Source organism: Cydia splendana, chromosome Z, assembly GCF_910591565.1.
Source record: "Cydia splendana chromosome Z, ilCydSple1.2, whole genome shotgun sequence".
Taxonomy (NCBI): domain Eukaryota; kingdom Metazoa; phylum Arthropoda; class Insecta; order Lepidoptera; family Tortricidae; genus Cydia; species Cydia splendana.
This window is the reverse complement of record NC_085987.1, coordinates 2632881-2658082: the sequence shown is the minus strand read 5'-3', so window position 1 is coordinate 2658082 and position 25202 is coordinate 2632881. Positions and strand designations below refer to the sequence as shown.

The window sequence follows — 25202 nt, the reverse complement described above, 5'->3', positions numbered from 1 at the left end:
ATAAAGGACAAAATATTTTAAGCACGCAATGTATTGCAAACTTGTATAACCTGTCATGTCATACTATATAGTGTACGCAATCTGTGGCACTGCGTCTATAGTCTGTGGTCTCATGGAAGGAAATAAGGATATCCTTGGACTGCAGATCTTTTTTGATTGTGAATTTGTGTATCAAACAATCAATGTAATTAGTACTTAAATGTGTGTAATCGTAGGGCAAACGTGTTATTTATAATGTCGAACCACACAATAGATGGTAAACTGAAAGGTTTAGAGGAGCGCTTCCAGAACGAGTTGCGTATGCGAAAAGAAGGTTCTTTTCATAGTCAAGGTGCACTTGGGTCTAGTAGACCTGGCAGCGGACGGAGGCCTAACAAACCCTGTAAGTACTACCCATTATTCACCGCACCTCGATTTCTACTCGTGGAAACCCATGCCAGCCAATGGCTCTATCCAATTGTCGATGGAGTCATGGTCGTGTGTTTTTTTACGTAAATATTTCATTCAGTGTGCTCTAAATTTGATTAACGTATCCATAAGACGCTGTTGTTGTGTTAAAAATAAAAACTAAGATAGAAATCGTAATTGAAAATCAATTATTTAGCCAATGAGCATTTAGTTTAGGTCAGTGCTACTAGGACACAAATGGGGTACTGTAATAAGCCTAGAGGTATGTCTCTGGTTTAATAATTGTTTGCTAACTAATTACGTACACTGTTTTAATGCAATGGGAGGTTAAGACCTGATTTTTTGAAATATATATACCATACATAAAAATATGTTCTAAGGTGCAGTCTCATTACAATGTTATAAAATACCATAGACGTTTATAAACTAATATAGTTATATATTTATATATAGTTATATATTTATTTGTACTTGTATTTCTGTTTGCTTCAAATCTTGCAACTTAATATAATATGAACCAGTTCCTGGTATCTGATTCAGCTGATGTTTGGAGTACCTCCTTAATTCTGCTGATAATGCAATAATCTCCAAACATGGAGCTGATCTGATGATGCAGTCGATGGAAAAACACAAACATCAAGTTTATGGTCATTAGAAAAGTCTAGAGAAGTACTTGACAGACATGCAAATGAGAAGATGTACAGTCAGCAATAAATGTGACCACACAACCACAGACCACATCAACTACTAGACGGAGCACATAAGGCAGTCGAGGTCACCACACATAAGCGCTCCCATACAAATTTAGTATGGGTGCGCAACCACTTATTTCAGTTGCGCTCACAATTACGACCTTTACTCATGTAAATTAAATATATTACAAAATTTTGCTTTGGGGTGTACCTGGGTTGCTATGGTATAAAATGCTATATATAATAGAACTCAGTTGTGCTGCTTGGAATGTAGCATTTTACAAGTAAATTTGCACCAATGTGTGGTGACTTCATGCTCTACTCTTCATAATGGGGTGGCTGTGTAGGCTGTGCAGTAATTTGTATAAGTTTCTGTACTTGTTTGTTACAGTATTCGGCAAGGATATACCCGCGTTCCCGCCACGGTCGCCACATGCGGCGGAGACGGAGAACAGGATGAGGGAGGTCCACAAGGTATGTTTACGCACTTAGGCAGATAACACTTCATTTATTTACTTTATTTATTAGAGTTTTCATTATTCTACAGAAAATTATATGGATTTGATACATATATTTTAAGTTTTATTTTATTTTTCTACTGTAGACCCCTTCTGGGTAAAGGCCTCCTCCAGCTGTTAACACTTCATTAAATAGGACCAATTACAGTATGTACCTGGGCATTTTCCAAAAAAAGATTCTAAACCTGATTCTGACAGATCCTGATCTTTTTAGGTTCTTCCAAATCAGACTCACCAGCATATTCAATTAATCCTGATGCTAAAAAATGTCCCAAGTATTTGTATGGAAACTTTAGTCTCCACTACGTCACGCACATACAAGTGAAAAACAATTTCACACTAAAACGTGACGTAATGGAACGGACATTTTGGGACATCTTTTTTAATGGTATGATGGACAATGCTGACGATTCTGAGTAGAATGAGCCCAAGAAAAGCCAGATTTGTATGAATCAGGTTTTCAGTAGGTATTTTTTTTTGGAAAACGCTCAACTACATTTTTTTTTTAAATTTCACCCATACAGTAATTTCTCTAATTGTGTGTTTTTTTTTTCAAATAATAATTTCCGCGCGTAAGCATTATGGTCGATTTAGATGGAGACTTTTTTGAGACGCCTAAATTACTGCGCCAGTGTCTACCTAAAGCACATCTTCAGACTGTTTAGACAATGACTATTTTCAGCCGTCTAAATCTCGCCGCCAGTGACCAGCAAACCGACACTAGTCGTTTACACGGTGCCTTTTCAGTACCAGTCATTAGCACGCCGCCACAGCCGACGGTTCTAGTTTTTGCGCATCTCCTAGATCCCCTGAGTTATCAGGAGATAACTCTCAGGATCTCCTATCCAGGATCTCAGGATATCAGGAGATCTGTCTGTAGTCTATCTCAGAATCTCCATCATTTAAAATGAATTCAGGAGCTCTGAAGTTGAAAAAGCAAAGCAAAAGCAAGAGGCGTGCTAACGACTGGCAGCGACGTGTTTACACGAGTCCGAAAAATAGGCGCGGGGGCAGCGAGAGACGCGGGCGGGGGTCACTGGCGCCAAAACTCGTGTTCTATTCCGTTCCAGCGCTGGCATGCCGCGAAAAAATGGCACCGAAAGAGTTTATACGGTGCCTTTTTTAGGCGCCTTAATTTAGGCGTCTCAAAATAGTCTCCATCTAAATTGACCTTTCATTTATATTTATCAGGTTGATTGGTAATTTGAGGCAGTCGTTTAAATAGTTGCTAACATAAAATGATGTATTAGCATTCTCCATATGGTTATGATATGAAACAAAATACGAGTACTCTTGCTAAGCTGCAGTGCAGGGTCATTCCAGAATAGTGTACGGAAGGTGACGCTCCTTATAAAGCTATGAAGCAGATTTTTGGCATGATAACTTAGCTTTAAATTCAATGTTATGTAATACAAATTACTGCTGGTTATTAACCTTTTGCCATTCCTACGCCACATGTCCCCAACAAAGTAGACCTTTTTGGGGAAACCCCTGCAGTAGTGCTAAACGAAATTATTATGTGATCAGGTGAGCGGCAACCTGACCGTGAACAACGTGCAGTTCCGCTCGAACGTGGACGACCTCATCCACCTCGGCGAGCTCGGCAGCGGCACCTGCGGGCACGTGGTCAAGATGATGCACAAGCCCTCGGGCGCCGTCATCGCCGTCAAGGTATGTAGTCAGGTATCCTGACGGACAGTACCGGTCACGGGGACCTCATCCACCTCGGCGAGCTCGGCAGCGGCACCTGCGGGCACGTGGTCAAGATGATGCACAAGCCCTCGGGCGCCGTCATCGCCGTCAAGGTATGTAGTCAGGTATCCTGACGGACAGTACCGGTCACGGGGACCTCATACACTTCGGCGAGCTCGGCAGCGGCACCTGCGGGCACGTGGTCAAGATGCTGCACAAGCCCTCGGGCGCCGTGATCGCCGTCAAGGCATGTAGTCAGGTAAACTGACGGACAGTACCGGTCACGTGGACCTCATACACCTCGGCGAGCTCGGCAGCGGCACCTGCGAGCACGTGGTCAAGATGCTGCACAAGCCCTCGGGCGCCGTCATCGCCGTCAAGGCATGTAGTCAGGTAAACTGACGGACAGTACCGGTCACGTGGACCTCATACACCTCGGCGAGCTCGGCAGCGGCACCTGCGAGCACGTGGTCAAGATGATGCACAAGCCCTAGGGCGCCGTCATCGCCGTCAAGGTAAGTATTAGTCACTATTAGTCAGGTAACCTGACGGACAACACTTCCAGTCAAACGCGTACCTCATACTCCTTCAAATACCTAACTATTAACACAAGTTCTTATACTTGTAATCAAAGTGTTTTCTTTGCTTGGTTCCCTCGCCGTACAATATAATATTTAGTATCATTAGTACTAGTCTATTTTACTGGCAAGAGACTCTTTGACAAAAGTTGTTGAAAGTCATTGAATGTCACCGATGTATGGATGTATCGTTATATCAGTTATATGTCGTTGTCATCATATACTTACTATACTCTTTACGTTGTCATGACCGATACTGACTTTTTAAGTTTTTATTTGTCTATACATGACGAACGCGCATGTCGCACAATATTGCCATATGAAAGCTGTTTGTAGCGACATTCTCAGCGCCAAATAAAATCTTGTCAGGGTTTAGTGGTCGAACGAGAAAAGAAACGATTGACTGAAGGATTGACGCAACTGGCCTGCAAAGTAATAAGCAGACATAAATTTTATAGCATTTTTGGTGCAGCGGAGTGGTGTTAACGGAATTGGTATAGCTATAGATAATTCCAACTTAAATGGTAAATTAAGGTTAATATTAACGTAATTAACGCTAATTAATAATTAGGGTTGAAATAATTTATACCAATTCCGTTAACCATACCGAAAATGCTATAACATTTACGATGTCTGGTAATAAGTTATAGTTATTTGACTAATTAGCTTCGTTTGTTGACAGCAAATGCGGAGGTCGGGCAACTCTGAGGAGACGAAACGTATTCTGATGGATCTTGACGTAGTATTGGGCTCACACGACTGCCAATACATAGGTAAGTGGAGTCGGAACAAGCTAACATATGTGTTTTGCAATGACAAGGTTTGGCAATGTCATCGTTAATGTCAAATTTATATGAAAATATTACGTTTATAATGACACTCACTCACTTTGTTCCGTTCAAATCGGTGCAAAGTTAGCTTAGACGGACTCTGAATGAATACCAGTTAACTGATGCTGTTCATGTATAAAACATGTTTTTTTCGTATATTTGAGTGTTTTTAGGTTTTATTAGCCTCTTTAGCAAACACAAAGGAACACGTACACCTACGACGCTTAGACATTGTTCAAAAATGACAATCGAAGTCAGTCTATTCATATCAAATTATCAATATTGAAATGCGTCCAGTGGTCGCTAAAACGCTTCTGCTTTGCCGAAATACGCGGGTCATTTTTGGATGAGATTAGCTTATGATCGAAATTGTTCATCAATTCATCATTACTCAACTCAAATGTTTTGTAGCAAACGAATTTAAAAACAATGTTTGTTGTTATATTTAGCACCTATATTAATTAAGGAAATAGTTTGTTTCTTAATAAAATAAAAAAGTGGCGTGCACGAAGAGAGGTCTATGCTCAGTAGTGACGACCCCCTGACTTAATCATAACGATTATTATTAAGATACAGATTGATTCACGAAATCTGGCATGAATGGAATGAATGAAACTTTCATTGTATGAATGACACCTGTATCGGTATACAGTCAGAGCCACCATATTTTTGGTTAATGTGATAGACAAATAGATATTTTCATTCACTCATTCATTCCATTCGTGCCAGCTCTTGTGAATCGACCTGTACTAAAGTGACTTGTTGTTCCCAGTGCGTTGTCTCGGCTGTTTCGTGACCGACGCCGACGTGTGGATCTGCATGGAACTGATGGCGTCCTGTTTCGACAAGTTGCTCAAGCGACTGGGCGCGCCCATCCCCGAGGCGATACTCGGCAAGGTCACCGTCGCGGTAAGTAGTCGTTTTTGAGGTTTTCCGTCTCCGTTAGAGATTGTAGACCGTATGACGTTGTAATAAGGTCCTTAGAGTAAGACTAAGAAGGGCGCGACTATGTATATCTATTTAAAGGAATGATTGAACCTCATATTTACTAAAATTTTTACTTGAATGCGTTCATGAATGCGTTCATTTCATTCGCCGCTCGCTAAATGTCATGATGTAAACTTATTTATTTACTTTCAGACGGTGAACGCACTATCGTACCTGAAAGACACGCACGGCGTCATCCATCGTGACGTCAAACCGAGCAACATACTGCTGGACGAACGCGGGAACGTGAAGCTTTGCGACTTCGGTATAAGCGGGCGACTGGTCGACTCCAAGGCCAAGACTAGGAGCGCCGGCTGCGCGGCGTATATGGCAGTAAGTTTAGTAGACTGTATGACGGTGTAGTAAGGTTGATATTAACGACCAACATACTGGACGAACGCGGGAACGTGAAGCTATGCGACTTCGGTATCAGCGGGCGACTGGTCGACTCCAAGGCCAAGACTAGGAGCGCCGGCTGCGCGGCGTATATGGTAGTAAGTTTAGTAGACTGTATAACGGTGTAGTAAGGTTAATATTATTTATTATTATCTTATCTTATTGTTTTCGGGGGCCCTTGCGGATACAGTTCGACTTAGGGATCTTTAGGTTGATATTAACGAGGAACATACTGGACGAACGCGGGAACGTGAAGCTTTGCGACTGCGTTATCAGCGGGCGACTGGTCGACTCCAAGGCCAAGTGTATTTGTGACGTTTTCAACCAAAAGGTATCACATTGCCGGTTGTCGATAATGTGGTACTTTTATTTTTAAATGAATTCTAAGCTTAATGATCTATTATATTTGCAGCCTGAACGAATCGACCCGCCGGACCCTCAACGGCCCGACTACGACATCCGCGCCGACGTGTGGTCGCTCGGCATATCGCTGGTCGAGCTGGCCACCGGCGTCTTCCCTTACATGAACTGCCAGAACGACTTCGAAGTGCTCACCAAGGTAAGACAAACATTGTCTCTGAAAAGGCTGAATACAGTTAACTTTAATTTGTAAATATGTGCCATTTTCAACCAAAAGGGTACTTATTGTTGGTTGTGAATAAGGCGCTGTTTCCATATACTAGTAGCTTTAATTTGGAATCAACTTTATCGACAACCGACAATGCTTTTGGTTGAAAACGGCACTTATGTTCAAGATCTTAGAACAGATGGGTAACCTTTTCGCCCACGTTAATGAAGCAATAAAGTGTCATCAACGCCATGTCAAAAATTGCACGTAGACAACCCGTATAACATATCAAGTCGTGCCGTGTGGGGCACGAAATGTACTGAATGGCGGCGAAGAGGCTAAAGTCGTTGGGTCATCCCAATAATAATTTCAAATTGTAAACATACTGAGTGAGTTTGTTGTCTGAACATACCTTGAGGGGGTTAATATCAATATGTGGGTCATAATGAACAACTTTTACTATGGGGCCAACCCCGAAAACGCAAAAAAAATAACACCTTGAATTTACATCACATGCATGTAGAGAATGAAGGCAATGTTTTATAATTTTTTCAGGTATAGGCGTGTGTAATTTTTCGGACTTATTTTTAATTATTACGCGTATTATGTCTCCAAGCCAAGGAGTGCCCTTGAAAATTCTGTATATCTGAATTTTGGTATTTTTTAAACCGTAATATTTTGATTGTTCATACTAGGTGATATCGGACGACCCGCCGCAACTGCCGGAAGACAGCAACTTTTCACCAGAATTCAAGTCTTTCGTATCACAATGGTATGTGTGAAGTAATGCGTCTGTTTTAAACCCTTTGACCGCAAAGATTTCAACTGACGCCTGCTACAGCCCTATAAGAAGTCCTAATATTCGCGAAATATAACCATTCTCCGAATAAGAAATACATGCTGTTAAAATTTTACAGTCTTTGCTAACAAAATTAAAAGTTTTCATCGAAAACAGACAACACTTATGTTCCACTACAAATATACTTTAATATACACGGTGTAACACGAGGAAACCGAATAATTTTAACCACGCATTTCTGAGGTCAAAAGAAGGAAAAAATGTAATATGAGTTTAGGTCAATTTCGCCAAAAAAAAAAATTTTTTTTTGTGTTGGTATTTCAATTTTTTGAATGTATTTGGACATAAAAAATAAATGTTATTGGTAAACTTGTCACTTAAAATTGATTTTTACATTTTTTTTTCGTAAAAACTACTTTTTCCAAAGTGTTACTTGTCACTTTTTGACATCTATCAATAAGGATATTTAGACTACGTCCCATAGCAGCAACATCACCATCAAAAAGGCCTTTTACACTTTGTAACAATAAAAACTTGTATTTTTTTTTTAAATTAATATTATAGCTCTGAAAGTAGGCGAATTTCAAAAAAGTTTATAGGACATTTTTGTCTCTAAATATGATCAGGAATACGCTGTTAAAATTATTCGGTTTCCTCATGTTACACCGTGTATACTACAATATACTACATAAAATACATAAATATACTACACTATAAATACATGGTCTGTTTCCTCTGTACAGTCTAACGAAGAACTACAGACAACGGCCGAAGTACGCTAAACTATTGGAACACCCGTTTGTAGTGAAATCGGCGAGAAGTAACGTGTCCGTGGCGGACTGGTACGCCAATATCACGGGGGGACACCCCACTCCGGCCAAGGTGAGTCTATAGTGAATCCAGACAACCTAACCGTAGTGACCATTGATCAATTTTCATTTTTGGGGTTCCGTACCCAAAGGGTAAAAACGGGACCCTATTACTAAGACTCCACTGTCCATCTGGCCGTCTGTCTGTCACCAGGCTGTATCTCATGAACCGTGACAATAGAAAATTTTCACAGATGATGTATTTCTGTTGCTGCTATAACAACAAATACTAAAAACAAAATAAATATCGTCCGCGAGTCCGATTCGCACTTGGCCGGTTTTTAAATACCATGACATGTTTGCAGACCGTGACAACAACAGCGACGCACACAGTGACGAGTGCTCGGGAGTTCGAAGCGCCCGTGACGCCCCAACCCGTCAGGAACATGGTGACCAGCCAGTGGAACGTGGAGCTCACACCCACGCCCGCCAGGTACGTTCGCCCACACATGGCATGGAACACTGTTCTCTGGCTGGAGAATCTTAAGCGGGAAAGTCTTCGTCGTGCTCTACCACCTCCTGTAGACTCGCGTTTTGTGTGCGATCGATGTGGCAAAAAATGCCGCGCTGCTATAGGACTTTATAGCCATTAACGGCGACGCGGGACCCCATAAACTCCTCACCTCACCAAACTCACAAGCGCCGCAACAAACATCTACAACAGTTGATGTGGCCAATGGTGATGACTGTGGGCAGGGGCTGGTACTGGGGTCAGTACCAGATTCTCTCTTGGACCGCAACCAACGGAGAGCGACTCGAATTGTCGGCTGCAAGCGTATTTCAGATCGGCTTGACTTCTAGGCGCTGCGTAGAGATGTGCCTCGCTCTGCATTTTCTATCGCACGTATAACGGGAAGTGTTCCGAGGAATTGTTCGGATAATTTTATATAGTAATTTAGTAATTTTGATTTGCTTTGCTTATCGATAACATTTACGTCGATATTTCATTATGTCAATCCCTCGTTTTGCTCGATAAGGTTCTATGTATACCTAATCAATTAATCATAACGTTATGTGCAGGGCGTGGTGGGCGTCGGCAGGCCCGCACGCCGGAGGCAGCTCCTCTCAGCCCGCGAGCCTCGAGACGGACTTCGCGAACCACTCGCCATATCCTCGGCGCAGGTAACTATGCCTCAATATCTGACGAACAACATAAGTGCCGCATTACATAAAAATAATTATATAAAACCTAATGTGATAGTCTTCCAGAACTTTCAGTAGGAGTAGCAGATACGAGTAAAGCTCTATTATTGTTTGTCATTGTTATTCATTTTCTTTCCATCCTACTTCTAAATAGGCGAACGTAACTATTGTATAGTAGTTTCATATGCCTTTAAACAGGACACGCCTCGTTTGATTTCGAAATAATAATTGTTGTTTCGCAGGACGCTAGAGGCATGCGCATCGCCGCCCCCGCCGCCGGCGCGGCGGGTCTCCGCGGACAACCGGTGGCGGCCCTCGCCCGCGGTAAGTTTAACAAAATATGGCACGTTCAGTGATAAGGGCCCTTCCCACGGAGGTCCAGTTCGGCGGGAGCGGGTTTTTACTGAATCCTGCAAAAATCATTCGTTTTGTTCATACACACTCGTTAGGATCTTGTTTTATGCGGTAGAGCACCTTTCCGCCCCACATGTAGTACCTAACCTATACATGTAGGTAAAACCGAACAACAAAATTCGAACGGATCGATTTTATACAGGATCCTACACACTAGACGCTCGTGTGAACGTTATTATACGAGTAAACACGTACACTACTAAACTGGATCCTACAAAAATCGGGGTAATGCCGTGGGAAAGGGCTCTTATAGTAATGAAATGACACAAATTTTCCGAGTAGATTTTTATGCTTTAACACGTTCACAGTCCAGTGCCCCATATATGGATCACGATGAATTATCTCCACACGTCCGTGCTCCACTTATGGGTCACTATAGCATGGACGTGTGATGAAAGTAATTTGCCTGGACGTACGGGGAAATCGAAACATTTTGTATGGGGACTGTGAACGTGTTACAAATGTATTTTATTACATTCAACATTACAGAGCTCGGGCAACACTAGTCCTATAGTTCTACAGAGGTTCTACCACCAGAGCCAGCAGCGGCGGTCGCGGGTCGACCTGCACGCCACGCCCCGCCACCGGAGGTACGTAGCTCGAACGTTTGACAAGCCTACGCAAACGTTTGGTCTCGAATTCTGTACTATGTACTTTACGATCGATTCGTCCAGGCTAGGGTACGGTCGAGTTCACAAAATCTGTAAAGGCAACCTTATCGTCAGTGTCTTAGAGGCAGGTAAATATATTTTTTGGACGTTGGCTTCATTCTCTGCTTTGCCCTAAGGTTGACTGGTAGAGAATATCTCATGGCATTCAGCTCGCATTTTTGTTTTGTGCAATAAAGTTTAAATAAATATGTATATGGTGACATTTCGACACTTTAGTATTGCATTGCAATTCCAACTTATATTTCATTCATTAAGTATATCTATTGCTAATGCGAATTGTTTATTGACTGAGCGAAGCGAGATTCTTAAGGTCCAATCAGCGGTTTGTTTGTCAGAAGGAATCTTGAGTATTTTTGATTTCATTTTCATTTGACAGAGATACAAATACAAAGTTTAAGAAGGTTATGGATTTAGGTGAATGATAATGTCGCAGTTCGCAGCTACCCAGTGACAATCTAAAGTAACTATGTCTGTTTGTGTGTCTGTTACCTGCGCTGAACCGATTTATATTAAATTTGGTAGATATGGAAATAGATTGAGGCCCAGGGAAGGGCAGCGAGGTGTATTAGCCCTAATTGTAATTCGCATTTTAGTACAGGGAATGGTTACCAAAGTTTACGCTTTCTTTTTAATTTGCCCATTTTGATTTAGCTTGGCGACTTTTAAAGATAGTTACTACTTTAGTATTTCGCAAGCGAACCTTATATTTTATATGCACGATATTGAAATATGTTGGTTTCATCTTGGAGAAAAATAGTTTTTCTATGATTTGACGCAAAGTATGAAACTTCTTTAATAATTATAAATTTATAACATTTTTACACACTTTTATTTAGCTTTACTGCGTATATTTGTATAAATGTGTACTTCAAATCTTGTAACTCAAATTTGGATCACTTCCTATAGTATCTGGTTCAGTTGAAATTTGAAGTATTTCCGTAATTTCGATGATAATTCAATAATATGGTAACACGGACCTGATCTGATGAATGCAGTTGGAAGGTAATCAAAGGAATTTATGTATGAAAAAACATAAACACATCGAGTAAAGGCTCATTAAAAAGGTCTCGAGAATTAGATAGACACGCAAATGCGAAGAAGTACAGCCAGCAATATAAAGTGTGTCACAATTTTTTTTGACAGTAACTTATTAGATATAATGCAAAGCTCTGTTCCCTGATCATTTTTTGCAATTATTATCCTGATCCCTTGCAAAAGCGATTTTTATCACTACACCTTATAAAACAAACCTCGGTCGCGTCTGTCTGTCTGTAGGTATGTCTGTATGTTCTCGATAAATTTAAAAACTACAGAACTGATTTTCATGCGGTTTTCACTCAACAGAGATTCTTGAGGAAGGTTTCGGTGTATAATTTGTTAAGGTTTTGTGTAACCCGTGCGAAACCGGGGCGGTTCGCTAGTTTTAATACTTATAGTTGCCAAGCGGGCCCTAGGCTCTCATGAGCTGTGGAAAAAAGCCGGGGCAACGATTGGAAGATCAATATTCTTAGTAATATTTTATGTAAATGGTAAGAGCGTGCGACTTTCAATAAAGAGATCTCGGGTTCAATCCCCGACTCGAACCCAAGTGTTTTTCGGAACTTATGTATGTACGATATATAATTTGATATTTAGCAGTCGCTTTTTGGCCAAGAAAAACATTGTGAGGAAACCTAACTAATACCAATAAGGCCTAGTTTTCTATCTGGTTTGGAAGGTCAGATGGCAATTGCTTTCGTAAAAACTAATGCCTGCGCCAATGTATGTGTATTTATAATTCTGTGCAACATTGTACATTTAAGTGAGTTATTTTACTTCCAAAGAGCTGTGCGATTTTATCACTGTATAAGCAAGGTATTTATTTGAGACACATAGATGTGTTAATTTTATTTCGGATCATTTCGCTTTGCTATGAATTTATGCGTACAATACATGAATAAATATAAAGTGCATTTTTCTATGAAGAGAAGAATCTATATGGCTTAAGGTGTTACGTGTATATTCTACTTTTGATCTACTTTGGTACTAGTGAATAAACGCTCAACATTCCATATTTCGAACCCCGAACCACTCGCTACGCTCGTGGCTTAATTTTGGCATCTTTCGCTTGCTCTAGTGTCAATATTAGGACGAGGGGCTAAACAACAACTTCGCCCCCTTGTAAAACAAATAACTCTTTTATTCTCTTCTCTTAATTCGCATAATATCAAAACTAGATAAAGCCAAATTGAATCGTTATCACTTTCTGTGCTTCTAATCTAACCCCCGCACCGTGCAGACGTTCTTGGGGTCTAAAAACCGTCCATCTGTTCCAGCCTAAGCCGGGAGCACAGCACGGGGCGGTCGCCGGAGCCCCCGCCGCGCACGGGCCGCCCGCACCCCATGCTCGGACACGAGGGTAACCATAACTATTATTCCGTTACGGTACTCCTTAGAGGAGGTGAGGGGACCACCATATATACTGCAGTTTTGGCCGTCACTAACATCAAGTCCGACTTAAGCTAATTAAAAGACTTGGCAAGCAACTGAATGTGGGAGTGTCACTATAAACGTCGAATTTCTATGAAAGATGATGTCTAAAGTGGCCCTTTAACACTGTCGCTGCCAAATCTGCGTAAACTTAGCGTAGGCGGACTATATTTCATAAAGCAAGTGTGGAAGTGTAACTAACGCAAGCTGTGTACGAATTACACACACATTCTACTGTGTAAATTGACACATTTACATGTCATTGAGGCACCTCATTCGGTTCTCGTATGTTTTTTTCTCTTGATGAATGTTTTAATTATACAAGATTTTGACTCTTGGACACCCTATACATCTCTAAGGATAATTTGATTAACTATATAATCTTTTAGTTCTGATATTTAGAGACAAGTACACCTCTAAATTATTTTTTTTGTATGGTGTGTTTTCTTTTGAATATTATTATTATAGTATTTTTTGTAATTCGACATTTAGAGACTTTATACATTTCTAAATAATTGTAATATTTGCAGTTAGTATTTTATAACTTTCGTTGTGTTTTTTTTTTTTTTGCTTGTATGTAAATTCCATGTTGACGTGTAAATGTGCCGGGCTTGTGGCCTATTTGCTGTATAAATGTTGAAGTATGAAGTTTATCATAAGTGTTAAAAAATAGCCACGTACGCGACACTTTTCTGGAATGCCCCCGTGATGTTCTAGAAAGATGAGTTTGTAACTATTTAATAATGATGTTGGCGTGTGTTCCAGCAAACGGAGTGGACTTGGAGCCGCCGTCGCTTCACGACCGGTTGCACCCACACCCGCCGTCGCCGCTCCTGCTCAACAATAGGTACGCGAGGTGAGACAGAATGATCGATACAACTTTCATTGTAAACAGTCGAGTTAAAGAGGAATTTACTTTTAACGCTTGCTTAGTATGTTCTAAATGCATGTACCGCGTAATTGTTCACTGATTGCGGGAAAGAGTTTTTTTTGTTAGCCTGTTGTGTCCCACTGCTGGGCAAAGGCCTGCCTCTCTTTCTTCCACGCGTCTCGTTCTATGGCAATATTACGCCAATCTTTCCGAAAGACGTCAAGATCGTGCCGTCATCTCCTTCGAGGTCTAAATCTGTGACGTTCTATGACTTTCAACCTCTGTTGTCAAACAGTCTCCTTGCCAGTAAAATAAATTAGTATCACTGAAAATCCGCAACATGGCGAAGGCCCAATAATATCTTGTCAGAGTAGGTATACCAGATCTTGAATTAAAAGTATGTCTATAAGTATGGCGCCATTGAGAAACCTTGTTTTTGCCCAGGTTATCTGAAGGGCGCAGCCAAAGCCTTACCCGCGCCGAGCCCCGGAACGGGTTCCGCACGGACCTGCCCGCGCCGCACGCGCCGCGGCACCGCCACGACGACCAAGGTACCGAGTCACGACTACGTGTCGTCGTTAGATGAAAATAATTAATTGAGTGTATTAGATGTATAAAGTGAACGCATCGACCACGGAATGCACGCTCGCTCGCGTACTAGCTGAAAATGAGGGCGTAATTTCGATTGTATGGGAGCGGGTTTTTTGGCGGAAAGGTTCGAGTGTCGGTAAAGGTAATATGTGCTCGATTTGCGATTGACAAATAGTTACATAGCAACGATAACGAAACATGAGATATTAATTAATTTGATTAAAATCGCGCACATATCAGATTTGGTAAGCGCAACAATGGCATCTAATACAATCAGTAATCATTACTTAAAACAATGTGGTTGAAAACTACAATGCTTAATACAGGACACTATAAGAAAAATGTTTCTTTGACAATGTAAGGTCTGTCTTTATTAAAAATCGTAATCAAGGTTGCAGTTAATTAAAAATTTGAGTACCTCCATTGAGCTTCTAGTTTTTAACTTTGACATTTGTTCTATTTCAGTTTAATGATAATTTAATAGAATATAAAAATTGTCTTTAATTATAATTTATAATTAAATTGACCTAGTCTTATAATGCTGCAAATATGGTCAGTTCTAAAAGTCTAAAGTACTAGTACCGATAGTTTTTTTGTTGAAAATTCATATTAATTTAAATGTTATTTGCGATTAGTTACTTTGCCTTTTAGAATCTGATCAATACAATTGTTATAAACTATATATTATATACTCAATGTTGATGAATAAATTTGTTTTGTTTTATATTATATAAAATGTAGAGAATAGAGAGTTATAACTTCTAGCCGCCCAAAGGCCTTTAAAAATCCCTTCCATTCCATTTTATTTTAAATCTTCAATTTGACAAATCATAATCGCTTTTGCCTTGGCAAATTTGGTATTGTGGGCGCCTAGAAGATAAGATACTTCAATCGAAGAAAAGCGTGCTGTAATATCCGTTTTATTTTTTAAGTAGTAGTATTTACTTTTTAAGAACAACTTTAAACTATCTTCCATTGGTACCAATTTTGTCAGATTAGCTTGCCAAATTGTGACAATTGCCACAAATATCTTAGTATATGGGAAATTAGGACATTCCACAAAAAGGGCTACTTTGTCGGGACGTGACGCGTATGGTAGCTACCTGCAATAACCCGCAGAAATCTGTATTGTATACCGTTGCATTTAAAGCTAAGTTATTGAAACGTTATCATGCCAAATGTCGGCCTCTTACCTTTATCAGAAGTATTAATAGAATAGGCTACTTTCCTACTACTCGTAGTCTAATCAGCTTATTTTTTTAGAACTGTCAAAACGATTTGCTAATATGGAATTTATATGAACACGAGTATAGTGACGTCACGGTCAACTCATCTACTTTTTATATTTCTATCCGATTTATTAAATAGTAATTGTGTTCAAAAATAACTGCTATCTATGTTTTCGTAATAATTATCTGGTAGAGAAAACTTGTAGAAAATTTTAAGTCGTGGAAATCAAGGGGAGAGGCCTTTGCCCAGCAGTGTGACACTATAACAGGCTATTAAAAAAAAGAGGAAACTTCCCTATCGCGTCACGTACCGGAGTTTTTTGTGAAGTGCCCCTTTTAAACGAGGTCCTAAGAAAAGCCGCTTTTCCTCTTGACATGACTATGACTTGCATTATATTATAACTCTGTATTCCTACCCGAGGTAGCCAGCCTCCCAGTACGTTCTAATACTGCTGCGCTTCTCACTGCTGTCATTTACATTAAAGCTGTAGAATGTTGAACGACCCGGCGACACTAGTGCTATCGCTGTCTAACTTGATGGGCTAGAGTAGGATAGCTGCGAGCCAAATTAGAGTGTGGTTGACGAAAGTTGAACCGACTACATTTATTTTATGGAAACTCAACACGTTCAGCGGCGGCTACAACCGTACTTATCAATTGAAAAAAGTAAGATGAATAGTTGGTTTTCATTTAAAATTTACCGAGAAAAAAATTCTTACTATAGCCAATAAACAAGGGGTCGTCCATTAATTACATAAACACAAAATTTCGTTTTTTTTTAGAAACAGTAGTTTGACTTTCGTTAGCCAGACTATTACGCTAAAGCAGTTTTTTTAAACAACCAAAGAATTAACTTTACAGAAAAGGTTATAGAATCTCAGAGGGCCTACCGCGAACCACGTTAGTCGTGTTGCCTCCCTGTCACACTCACGTACGAATTTACAAGTGCGACAGTGAGGCAACACGTCGACCGTGCTTCGCGGTAGGCCCTCTGATTCTGTGATCTTTTAGAGTCTAATGTTATCTGCAGGGCTCGAACTTTTAGTGCCGATGACGTTAAAATAACATCGTTTTGCACACAGTGTGGCTACCACTAGTTTGGCACTGACATAAACGCTGTGGAGAACGTAACTTACTTTCTATGCATCTCGCTCGTACTCGCATATTAGTGCGAGCAAGATGTATAGAAAGTAAATTACGTAGACGTGAGCGTATATGACAGTTTTGACACTGTCAGTGACTCATGGTACGGGTACAGGGTACAGGTTATCAGAACCCCTAATGTAAATTTCATTCGATAGCGTGAAGTGCGTTTGCGTTATGTCTATTTTTGTATGGGATTTTAAACAGCGCGCCAAGCGGGACGTTTTGGAACCTCATAATCCCATACAAACTGACACTTAACGCTAACGCGAACGTCACGTCACGCTATAGAATGAAATTTACACTACTGGAATTTACGAATAAAGTATAGGTCAGTCGCTGAAAAATGTGAGTTTGCCAAGGAAAATTGTGACGAGCGACTCAATATTATTATATTTATAAAACAAATGTGTAGCGGCCGATACTGTCATTGTAGCGGCGAGCAGACGAGTCGATACTTGCATATAACTGAATATCCTTCGAGTTACTCAAGTATTTTTATCGTTGTTTCTCAGTCAAGTTCACAAACATATTAACAAGCCAACATTCCAAAAATATATTTACAGGACCTTACTATTAGTTTCCTATGCCGGCTTTTCACACCGATAGAGGCCGAGAACGAGTGTGTAAAAATATGTCCTACAGTTCTTATTTCGCTTACATAAGAGCTGTGGAACCTATTTTTGAGTATGATGAGTGCACATATTTTTACACTTGACTGTGCATACTGCTCCCTTCTAGTCTCGTCTCGCCCTTCTCCGATTGGGTCGGTATTTTGTCAAGACTCTTGGCGAGAGGCTCTCAACGAGTGTGTACAGCCGCATTGCAGGCATGCAAATATATTTATGGAACGTTGGCTTATAAACATTTTTGTGAACTAGACTGAACAATCGTCCAAATATACGCAAGGTCTCCCAACGTTCAGTGTTAGTACAGTATAAACAAGTGTTGCCGCGTATATGGTTCTTGATTGTCACAAAGGCGATTGGAGTTTACTATGATAATTCTATAATTAGAATCAATCGTCTTTGTGATATTCGTTACTGTGTTCAACCTTCGAAAGCCCGATATTTGTGTGTATACGTGTGGTGTGAAGTGACTGTATGTGTGCACATTTACACACTATAATAAAATTATACTTGTACTTATTGTTTTTTGTTGACGTCTACGCGATCTTTAAGAAACAGAACACATCTAACATTTCGATCACTCACTATTTGAACAAAAACATGTTTTTCTGTGTATGATAAGGATACTTACTGAATTTGTATTTACCTTTTTTCGAGATCTATCTTTTTTGTTCTATACACAACCGAGGTTTGACCCACGATTTTTACCACACACACATGGAAGTTTAATGTCTCTCGTTAAATAAGTATATGTTTCGTTTGTATGTTTACGTTTTTTATGTAATTACAATTTTGAAATCAAACGAGATATCTAATTTAACTTTCGCCTATCAGACTGCTTCTTTATTAAGAAAAAAAGATAAGTACTATAGGTAATTGGTTACGTGTATCGCTTAACTTCAAATTCGGGTAAATTAATACCAAAATCACATAATCTGACAGATGGATTTACCCGAGTTTGAAGTTAAGCAACTCGCGTGATAAACAAATTAGCCATTTTAATAACAAACTCTCAAAGCAAAAGTGTTCCCGTCGAAACTACTCGTTATTTAGCATCACATGTCGAGCAATAATTTTAATATAGTTAAGTTTAAATGTAAATAATTGAATTAAATGTGCATACACACAGTCAGTTGACGATATCACCCATGTCATTCAGATCACTGTCCTACATGTATTATACGGTGTGAGCCATCTCCACCTCACAACGGGTAGTGTGAGGGTAGTTTCCGTAGATCGTTAAATTGCGATTAGATAACTTATAAAGGAGACCAAAAATGTGATGTATTGCATATTTTGTCCATAGCTCTCACCACATTGAGTTGTCATATTTCGAGCCCACCCTTATTTATAATTATAACTTCAAAATAATAATATTTTAATAAAAATTCTTTAATAATCTTCAATATCAATTATGCTATTTTGATTTTAGTAGTATTTTAGTACACAATGCTTGGCAATTTCTAATCGCAATACGACTATAATTCTCGAGCCTGGACCGATTATATGTACAACATACATGTAAACACGTTCTTATAGCGTATCAACTGCTTTCACTTTCCACTACGCATTCATGTCTTTTAAATGGCTGTCTAATTACCATACATTGCGGTTTTGGGTGCGGGAATGATTTCTTGTATTTATTTATAACTTTGTTTATTGTAAAATTATTATGTAACTATGAATTAAAAATAGGTAACAAGCTCGAAACGTGCTTAGAAATGTTTTTTATTTTTTACAGTTTTTACCTAATTTTTTTAGTGTAAAACATTCCCTCACCCATATAACCTCCTTGTTTGCTAATTACCGCCACCATTTTTATACATTGTAGACCATAACCACAGACATATTTTCTGATAATGGATAATTTTACATAGGAAAGTGGAAGCGACTTTAGCGCTTCAAGAACTGCTCATCTACTCATATTACCTACTTGTTGCTAGCCACATGCCGAAAATACACCGTATTGCAGTACAATGACATGTTTGCCAGCGTAGAATTTAAACATGTACAAAATTATTCTAGACAACGCGTTCTTGTATACTGATTTAGTTTTAATTACTTATTAATTTTGCTTATAAAGTGGTAACTTAAGAGTCTGACTGAGAGGCAGATGAAAAGATATTGTTGGAAGTTTATTAATCTACCTATACAGCGAAAACTAAAATAGTGATTTCGTTAATGATAGAGAGGTGGATAATGAAATTTCGATATTCATTTTTCGCGGTAGGCCCTCGGTATACAGGATCGCGTTCTCTGGATCAAAATGTGTTTAGCTCTCACTAATATAAGCTAGTGTGTTATCATTTTTAAATGGGTAGTGCTTGCAATGCAAATATTTTTGATAACGGACGACTCGGATAAGTCGAAAACAAATCTTCTAAATTCAATAAGAATGTGTCAGCACACACTCCTCTCCTTTTGACTAAACTTGTCACATGACGCCTATAGCAATAGGTACCACGAGTTGAGAATTGACGTTTACGTTAGCGACTGCGTAAACTCGATCGCAGTCCATCTCGCTCGCACTGATGTATTGATGCGATAGAGAGAGAATGCGATCGAGTTCACGCAGTCGCTAACGCAAATGTCAAATGCCAACTCTGGTCAAGTTTTAATTATACACACCGTAAATTAAATATGTGATCTTGTGCTCAAGAATAGCATAGATAAATCGCATTGCAATCATTAAACATTGCCTGTATTTGACTGTATAAAACCCTGTGTATACTGTATTTCTGTCGGACGTTTGGACAGACATTCATGAATGTTGGCCCAAGCGTCCCTCGCTTTGCTCTCACGCGCCCCACATCGCCTGCCCATCTGTTGCTCTTCACCCGCCTTGCCACACTAAAATACACCTTAACACCTTGCTAGTACGGGCTGGAATCGAAGACTGCAGAAGGAATTAAGTTTGACATTTTCTTTGTTTGCAACCTAATTGCCACAACACCTTAGAAACGACTCTATGGAAAGTGTTCATAATTACTAGGCTTTGGTATACTTAATTGCACCTAAATGTCGTTTTATACATTACCAAAGTCCTAGACTTCACAACAGAGTAGTGTCAAAATGCCTGAATCCCAGAATGCCTAATTTTGATTCGCAAAATACCACATTCTACACGGTGTAATAATACCTAAATGTCAAATTACGTAAAGTTATTGAGTGCTTTTTATTTATATTATACTATATTACGGTGTTTAGTTCCTGCTCCTGCTAACTGATAAAAAATAATTGTTAATACGACAAAGGTTATAAAATTGCACTTAGAACGTAGTCAAACTTTAGTATATTAAAAAAAGAAGTCCCATCGGCATTTAATAAAACATACTTTTTAACATTAATTTACAATTTTACATATTTTAGGACGTAGACGATATAAATAAGTCATTATGACATTCGGCTATTTTTGAAGTAAACAAACTGACATTTAGGTTGTTTGAGATTAAGATGTGTTGACATGAGAAATAAAGACAATGCCATTATGATTTATGATATTTAGGTGCAATGAAACCAAAGCATAATTAGATACAGTCAGCAGCAGAAATTGCTAAGCGGGCCAGGTGTTCAAAATGATATTGACGCGACTTTATTGTTAAGAGAATAAGAGCGTGTCGAGGTAATTTTGAAAATATCGCCCGCTAAGCAACTTACTATGTAAGATACTATGTAAGATTGGCCGTATTTTGCATAAACGTAGTACAGTCACCAGCAATAATATGTTACACAACGAAGGCCGCAAAAATATCTGACACAATCTTATTTGTAGAGCCATAAGAGCGTGTCATATATTTTTGCGGCCTTCGAAGAGTAACATATTATTGCAGGTGACTGTACGAGTGTCGGACAATGAACGAAGATAATATATATTCCTTATATCTGCAATCTTCTGTTGTTTTGCTTGCGGGCTAGTGGTACTTTAGCTGTACTTAAGTTGATTGTGGATTCACTGAATATATTTCAATAAGTCATTTTTGTCCGGCTTTTATGACAAAAATGACGCTTAACGTAGTTCGATTTTGTATAAAACTACCGCCATTCCGAATAAGACCATATTGCACAAGCATTAAGGTTGCTTTCTATATGTGAGCTCACAATCAGGCCTGCTTCTAGCGTGGTGTAGGTTTCATGTCCATCATCATTGTCATCGCTAACAACCGGGCACATGGCAGTATGCGCAGCTCTTTGGTACAAAAAATACTTCGATTATTGTGATTTCTCCTACAGTTCCTTAATCCATTCCTGTACCTAGTAATACTAGTATTATAATTATGACAAGTCAGTTTCACCATATTCGTGTCCCACTTATGTAATAACTACCACCTTTTCATTTTCCATCGACGCATGGAATCGGATCTCAAATATTTTTTCTTTGAAAAAGGCCGTTCACGAAGCTTAACCAAAAAAATAACATACTCCCCAGTACTCACTTATAACTTTAGTAACCCACTTTATCATAATTACTCAGAATCTATCATGATGACTAATCTATAGTTTTTTCGTCATAATTACCACCGCCTTATATTTTTTCTGACTGCGTTATAACAATTTCTCATCATATTTGCTGACGTTATCTTACTTGCTAACAGTCACCTTTAACTCCTCAACCTTGTCATAATTCTCAAATCCTGTTCAATACTTATGACTTTTAAATTAAATAAGTATGTAACTACAAAATTGAAAGAAAAATTACCAAAGAGCTCGCGCTGCGGTACGGGGCGTGACCGTATGTCGCGTCGCAGGCTGGCTTCACTCGCTCGCTGGGCTCCTCAAGAGGAGGCTGAGCGGTTACGTCAAGTGGCATCACGTTGCAGGCAGGCGGGAGCCGCACCCGCACTCCAACAGGTGAGCTGATACTAGCTAGTTTATACAGGCGGCTCCACTCGCTCGCCTCCTCAAGAGGAGGCTGAGCGGTTACGTCAAGTGGCATCACGTTGCAGGCAGGCGGGAGCCGCACCCGCACTCCAACAGGTGAGCTGATACTGGCTAGTTTATACAGGCGGCTTCACTTGCTCTCCTCCTCAAGAGGAGGCTGAGCGGTTACGTCAAGTGGCATCACGTTGCAGGCAGGCGGGAGCCGCACCCGCACTCCAACAGGTGAGCTCATACTAGCTAGTTTATACAGGCGGCTCCACTCGCTCGCCTCCTCAAGAGGAGGCTGAGCGGTTACGTCAAGTGGCATCATGTTGCAGGCAGGCGGGAGCCGCACCCGCACTCCAACAGGTGAGCTGATACTAGTTAGTTTATACAGGCGGCTTCACTCGCTCTCCTCCTCAAGAGGAGGCTGAGCGGTTACGTCAAGTGGCATAACGTTGCAGGCGGAAACAGTTGAGTCTAGTTTGTTCATTACTTTTCGAATACCAAGCACCAGAAAACCATCATACAGAAGAGTCTTAGCTGATGGCGGAGTCTCACCTGATCGTAACAAGGCGCTAGTTACAAGTGAGATAAAAGTTTTGGAAATAAGACCATCTCCAAAACCATTTTGGGGTTACTGGTACCCGTTATTATAATTACCATGACCTCGTCACAATTACCGTAGCACGTTCATATGCAGATTCGAGATGAAACAGCGGCGAAAATTAAACAGGTGACTTAAGACTATCTTTATTTACCCTCTAATGGTCTCGTTATTTTTAATTCTCCGAGACGGAAAAATTTAGAATCTAAATCGAAATGCATAGTTTTCTAGTTACCTTACTATACTATCCGCTAACCAAAATGACGACCGTGGTCGTAAAACTTCTCGCTCACGCTTACCCAATCATGGCAAGAGTGATAGAGTTAGTGATATGTCCTGTGTCGTCAATTTGATTTGCGGCAAGTATATATCAGTGTTGGTTTCAATGACAAAAACAGCTCAGCATGCACCTATGATGACGTTACAAACCGATACTAATCCAGATGGGCGCCAGCGGAGAGTTGGAGCGTGCCCGCGTCCCCCCTCCCCCCTCGGGCGCCGCCCCCGCGCCCCGCGGACTAGCGCCGCGACACGTGGTACGTCGACAAGTGGCTCCACCGCGTCGCGTACTGCACACCGTAGAGGTAGAGCCACCCACAAACAAGTCACAGTTACGCTTGAAGGTAACCTTACGTCATGAGATTACAGGCTATTATCGTTTGACATTACAGCTTGTTATAATCATACTCGACTTGAGATTATAAAAAGTTGAGGCAGGCAACCCCGCGTTTCAAAACAAAACTCTACTTAAAATAACAGACGGGCTTGTTATTGGTGATGACATGATTATTTTGTTATTGTGTAATTGATAGTCAAGCTTATGTCAAATTGAGCCAATATGCAAGCTTGTTATGGTTATGTGAATGTCAAACTCATTATGTCAAATTAAGTCTCAACTAAATTAAGTAAAACTTTGTACGTCACATTTAACGGTTCAGGTCTGGTTCAGGTCTATTTACTTACAAATTGTGATTCGGCATTTCTGGGTTATTGTCGGCAAGGCTCGTCACTCTTAGAGCAATTAAATAAAATTTATATTAAATGTATTAACAAGGAAACAATCAAAGCAAAAAGGGACTTGACATGACATAAAATGCTTTTTCGAGACTTAGAATATATTTTAAATATTTCCTGTCATTTTTTTAAATCTGTGCCGATAGCAACCAAGACATGACGAATGAAAAAAGTAATCTACCCGCATGAACTTTACGACTTAATGAATACTATGTCAAGACTTCTATAAGCTACACGAGTCAAAGTAGGCCGTTACATACTTTTACAGCTCGGCATTGTATAGTTTGATTACGGCTTTGGTTTACTCTTCATGAAATATTTATTGTTAAAGTAGGAATCAAATCAAACTATACACGGCCCATGTATTAACAGGTCTATACAAATTAAATCATGTTAATTATACCTAGACACAAATGTCAGTACGCTTAACGCTGTGCGTTGACTTCCAAGTTATATCAATTGTATTAAAATTATTTTAAACGTGCACTCTTTGCGGCGCGTTACAGTCGAAAGTATTGGAGTGTATAAGTGTAATTTATGAGTTATGACCCATTTTGTACCTTGTCACAGTGACAATAGTATGAGGTCTCTAGCACAGTATAATAAAGAGTACAGTATGGACACTCCCTGCCTCCCGTTGAAAGTGCCGCCCACCCGCTCTCGGTTACCTCACAGTTACCGGCTGGCAAGGACGCGACGACGCGGTGCGCAGAGCGGAGGCCACGTCAAATATTCAAATATTAAACAAATATTTACAAAACCTATCAGATCACACTGAAAACAACAGAATATCTATATGAACAAAAATCATGTTTTCAACTTACGTAATATTTTGGTGGCCTGAATTTCCTTACAAAAATTTTGTTACTTCGTTTGTACTGATTCAAAATAGCAAACTATTGTATAAATCGAGCTTAGATACCCACCTTACAGCGTAATACGATTCTTATTTCTTCCTAATTCGCGCAATGAGTTTTGAGTCATTGAGGTCATCGAACTTGACAACAAAATGGCGGGAACCCTAGCACGTCTTATCTCACTCACAAAAGCAAGGTACGCGTTCACCTACACGAGCTTAGACTGTGTGCGTAGGAACGCGTTTGTTTCATACATTTGATCGCCAGTGTCCCGTGTCCGAGGTGTGTCTCTAGCGACTTTCACATTGATTGTCACTGTGACAAGGTACGAAATGGGTCATAAATTAATAGTTTCGGCGGTACTTAATCA

The 25202-nt window shown here is 39.9% G+C and overlaps 1 protein-coding gene across 2 annotated transcripts; it reads left to right on the top strand.

The window, feature by feature from the left end:
- Positions 1-89: 89 nt before the first annotated feature.
- On the top strand, positions 90-24494 carry LOC134804326 (dual specificity mitogen-activated protein kinase kinase 7-like). 2 transcript variants are annotated; one of them, XM_063777335.1, is made up of 18 exons: positions 90-382; positions 1492-1574; positions 3146-3289; positions 4571-4661; positions 5491-5627; positions 5859-6038; positions 6514-6660; positions 7365-7441; positions 8212-8350; positions 8643-8770; positions 9358-9459; positions 9723-9804; positions 10384-10484; positions 12881-12963; positions 13800-13890; positions 14350-14456; positions 22243-22345; positions 23405-24492. In XM_063777335.1, the coding sequence occupies exons 1-18, from the start codon at positions 235-237 to the stop codon at positions 23481-23483; spliced, it is 2022 nt and encodes a 673-aa protein (XP_063633405.1). In that variant the 5' UTR covers positions 90-234; the 3' UTR covers positions 23484-24492. The 2 variants fall into 2 exon arrangements, with proteins under 2 accessions (XP_063633405.1, XP_063633404.1); XM_063777334.1 differs by lacking the exons at positions 90-382; positions 1492-1574 and having other exon boundaries at positions 3267-3423; positions 13800-13881; positions 23405-24494.
- The last annotated feature ends 708 nt before the right edge of the window (positions 24495-25202 follow it).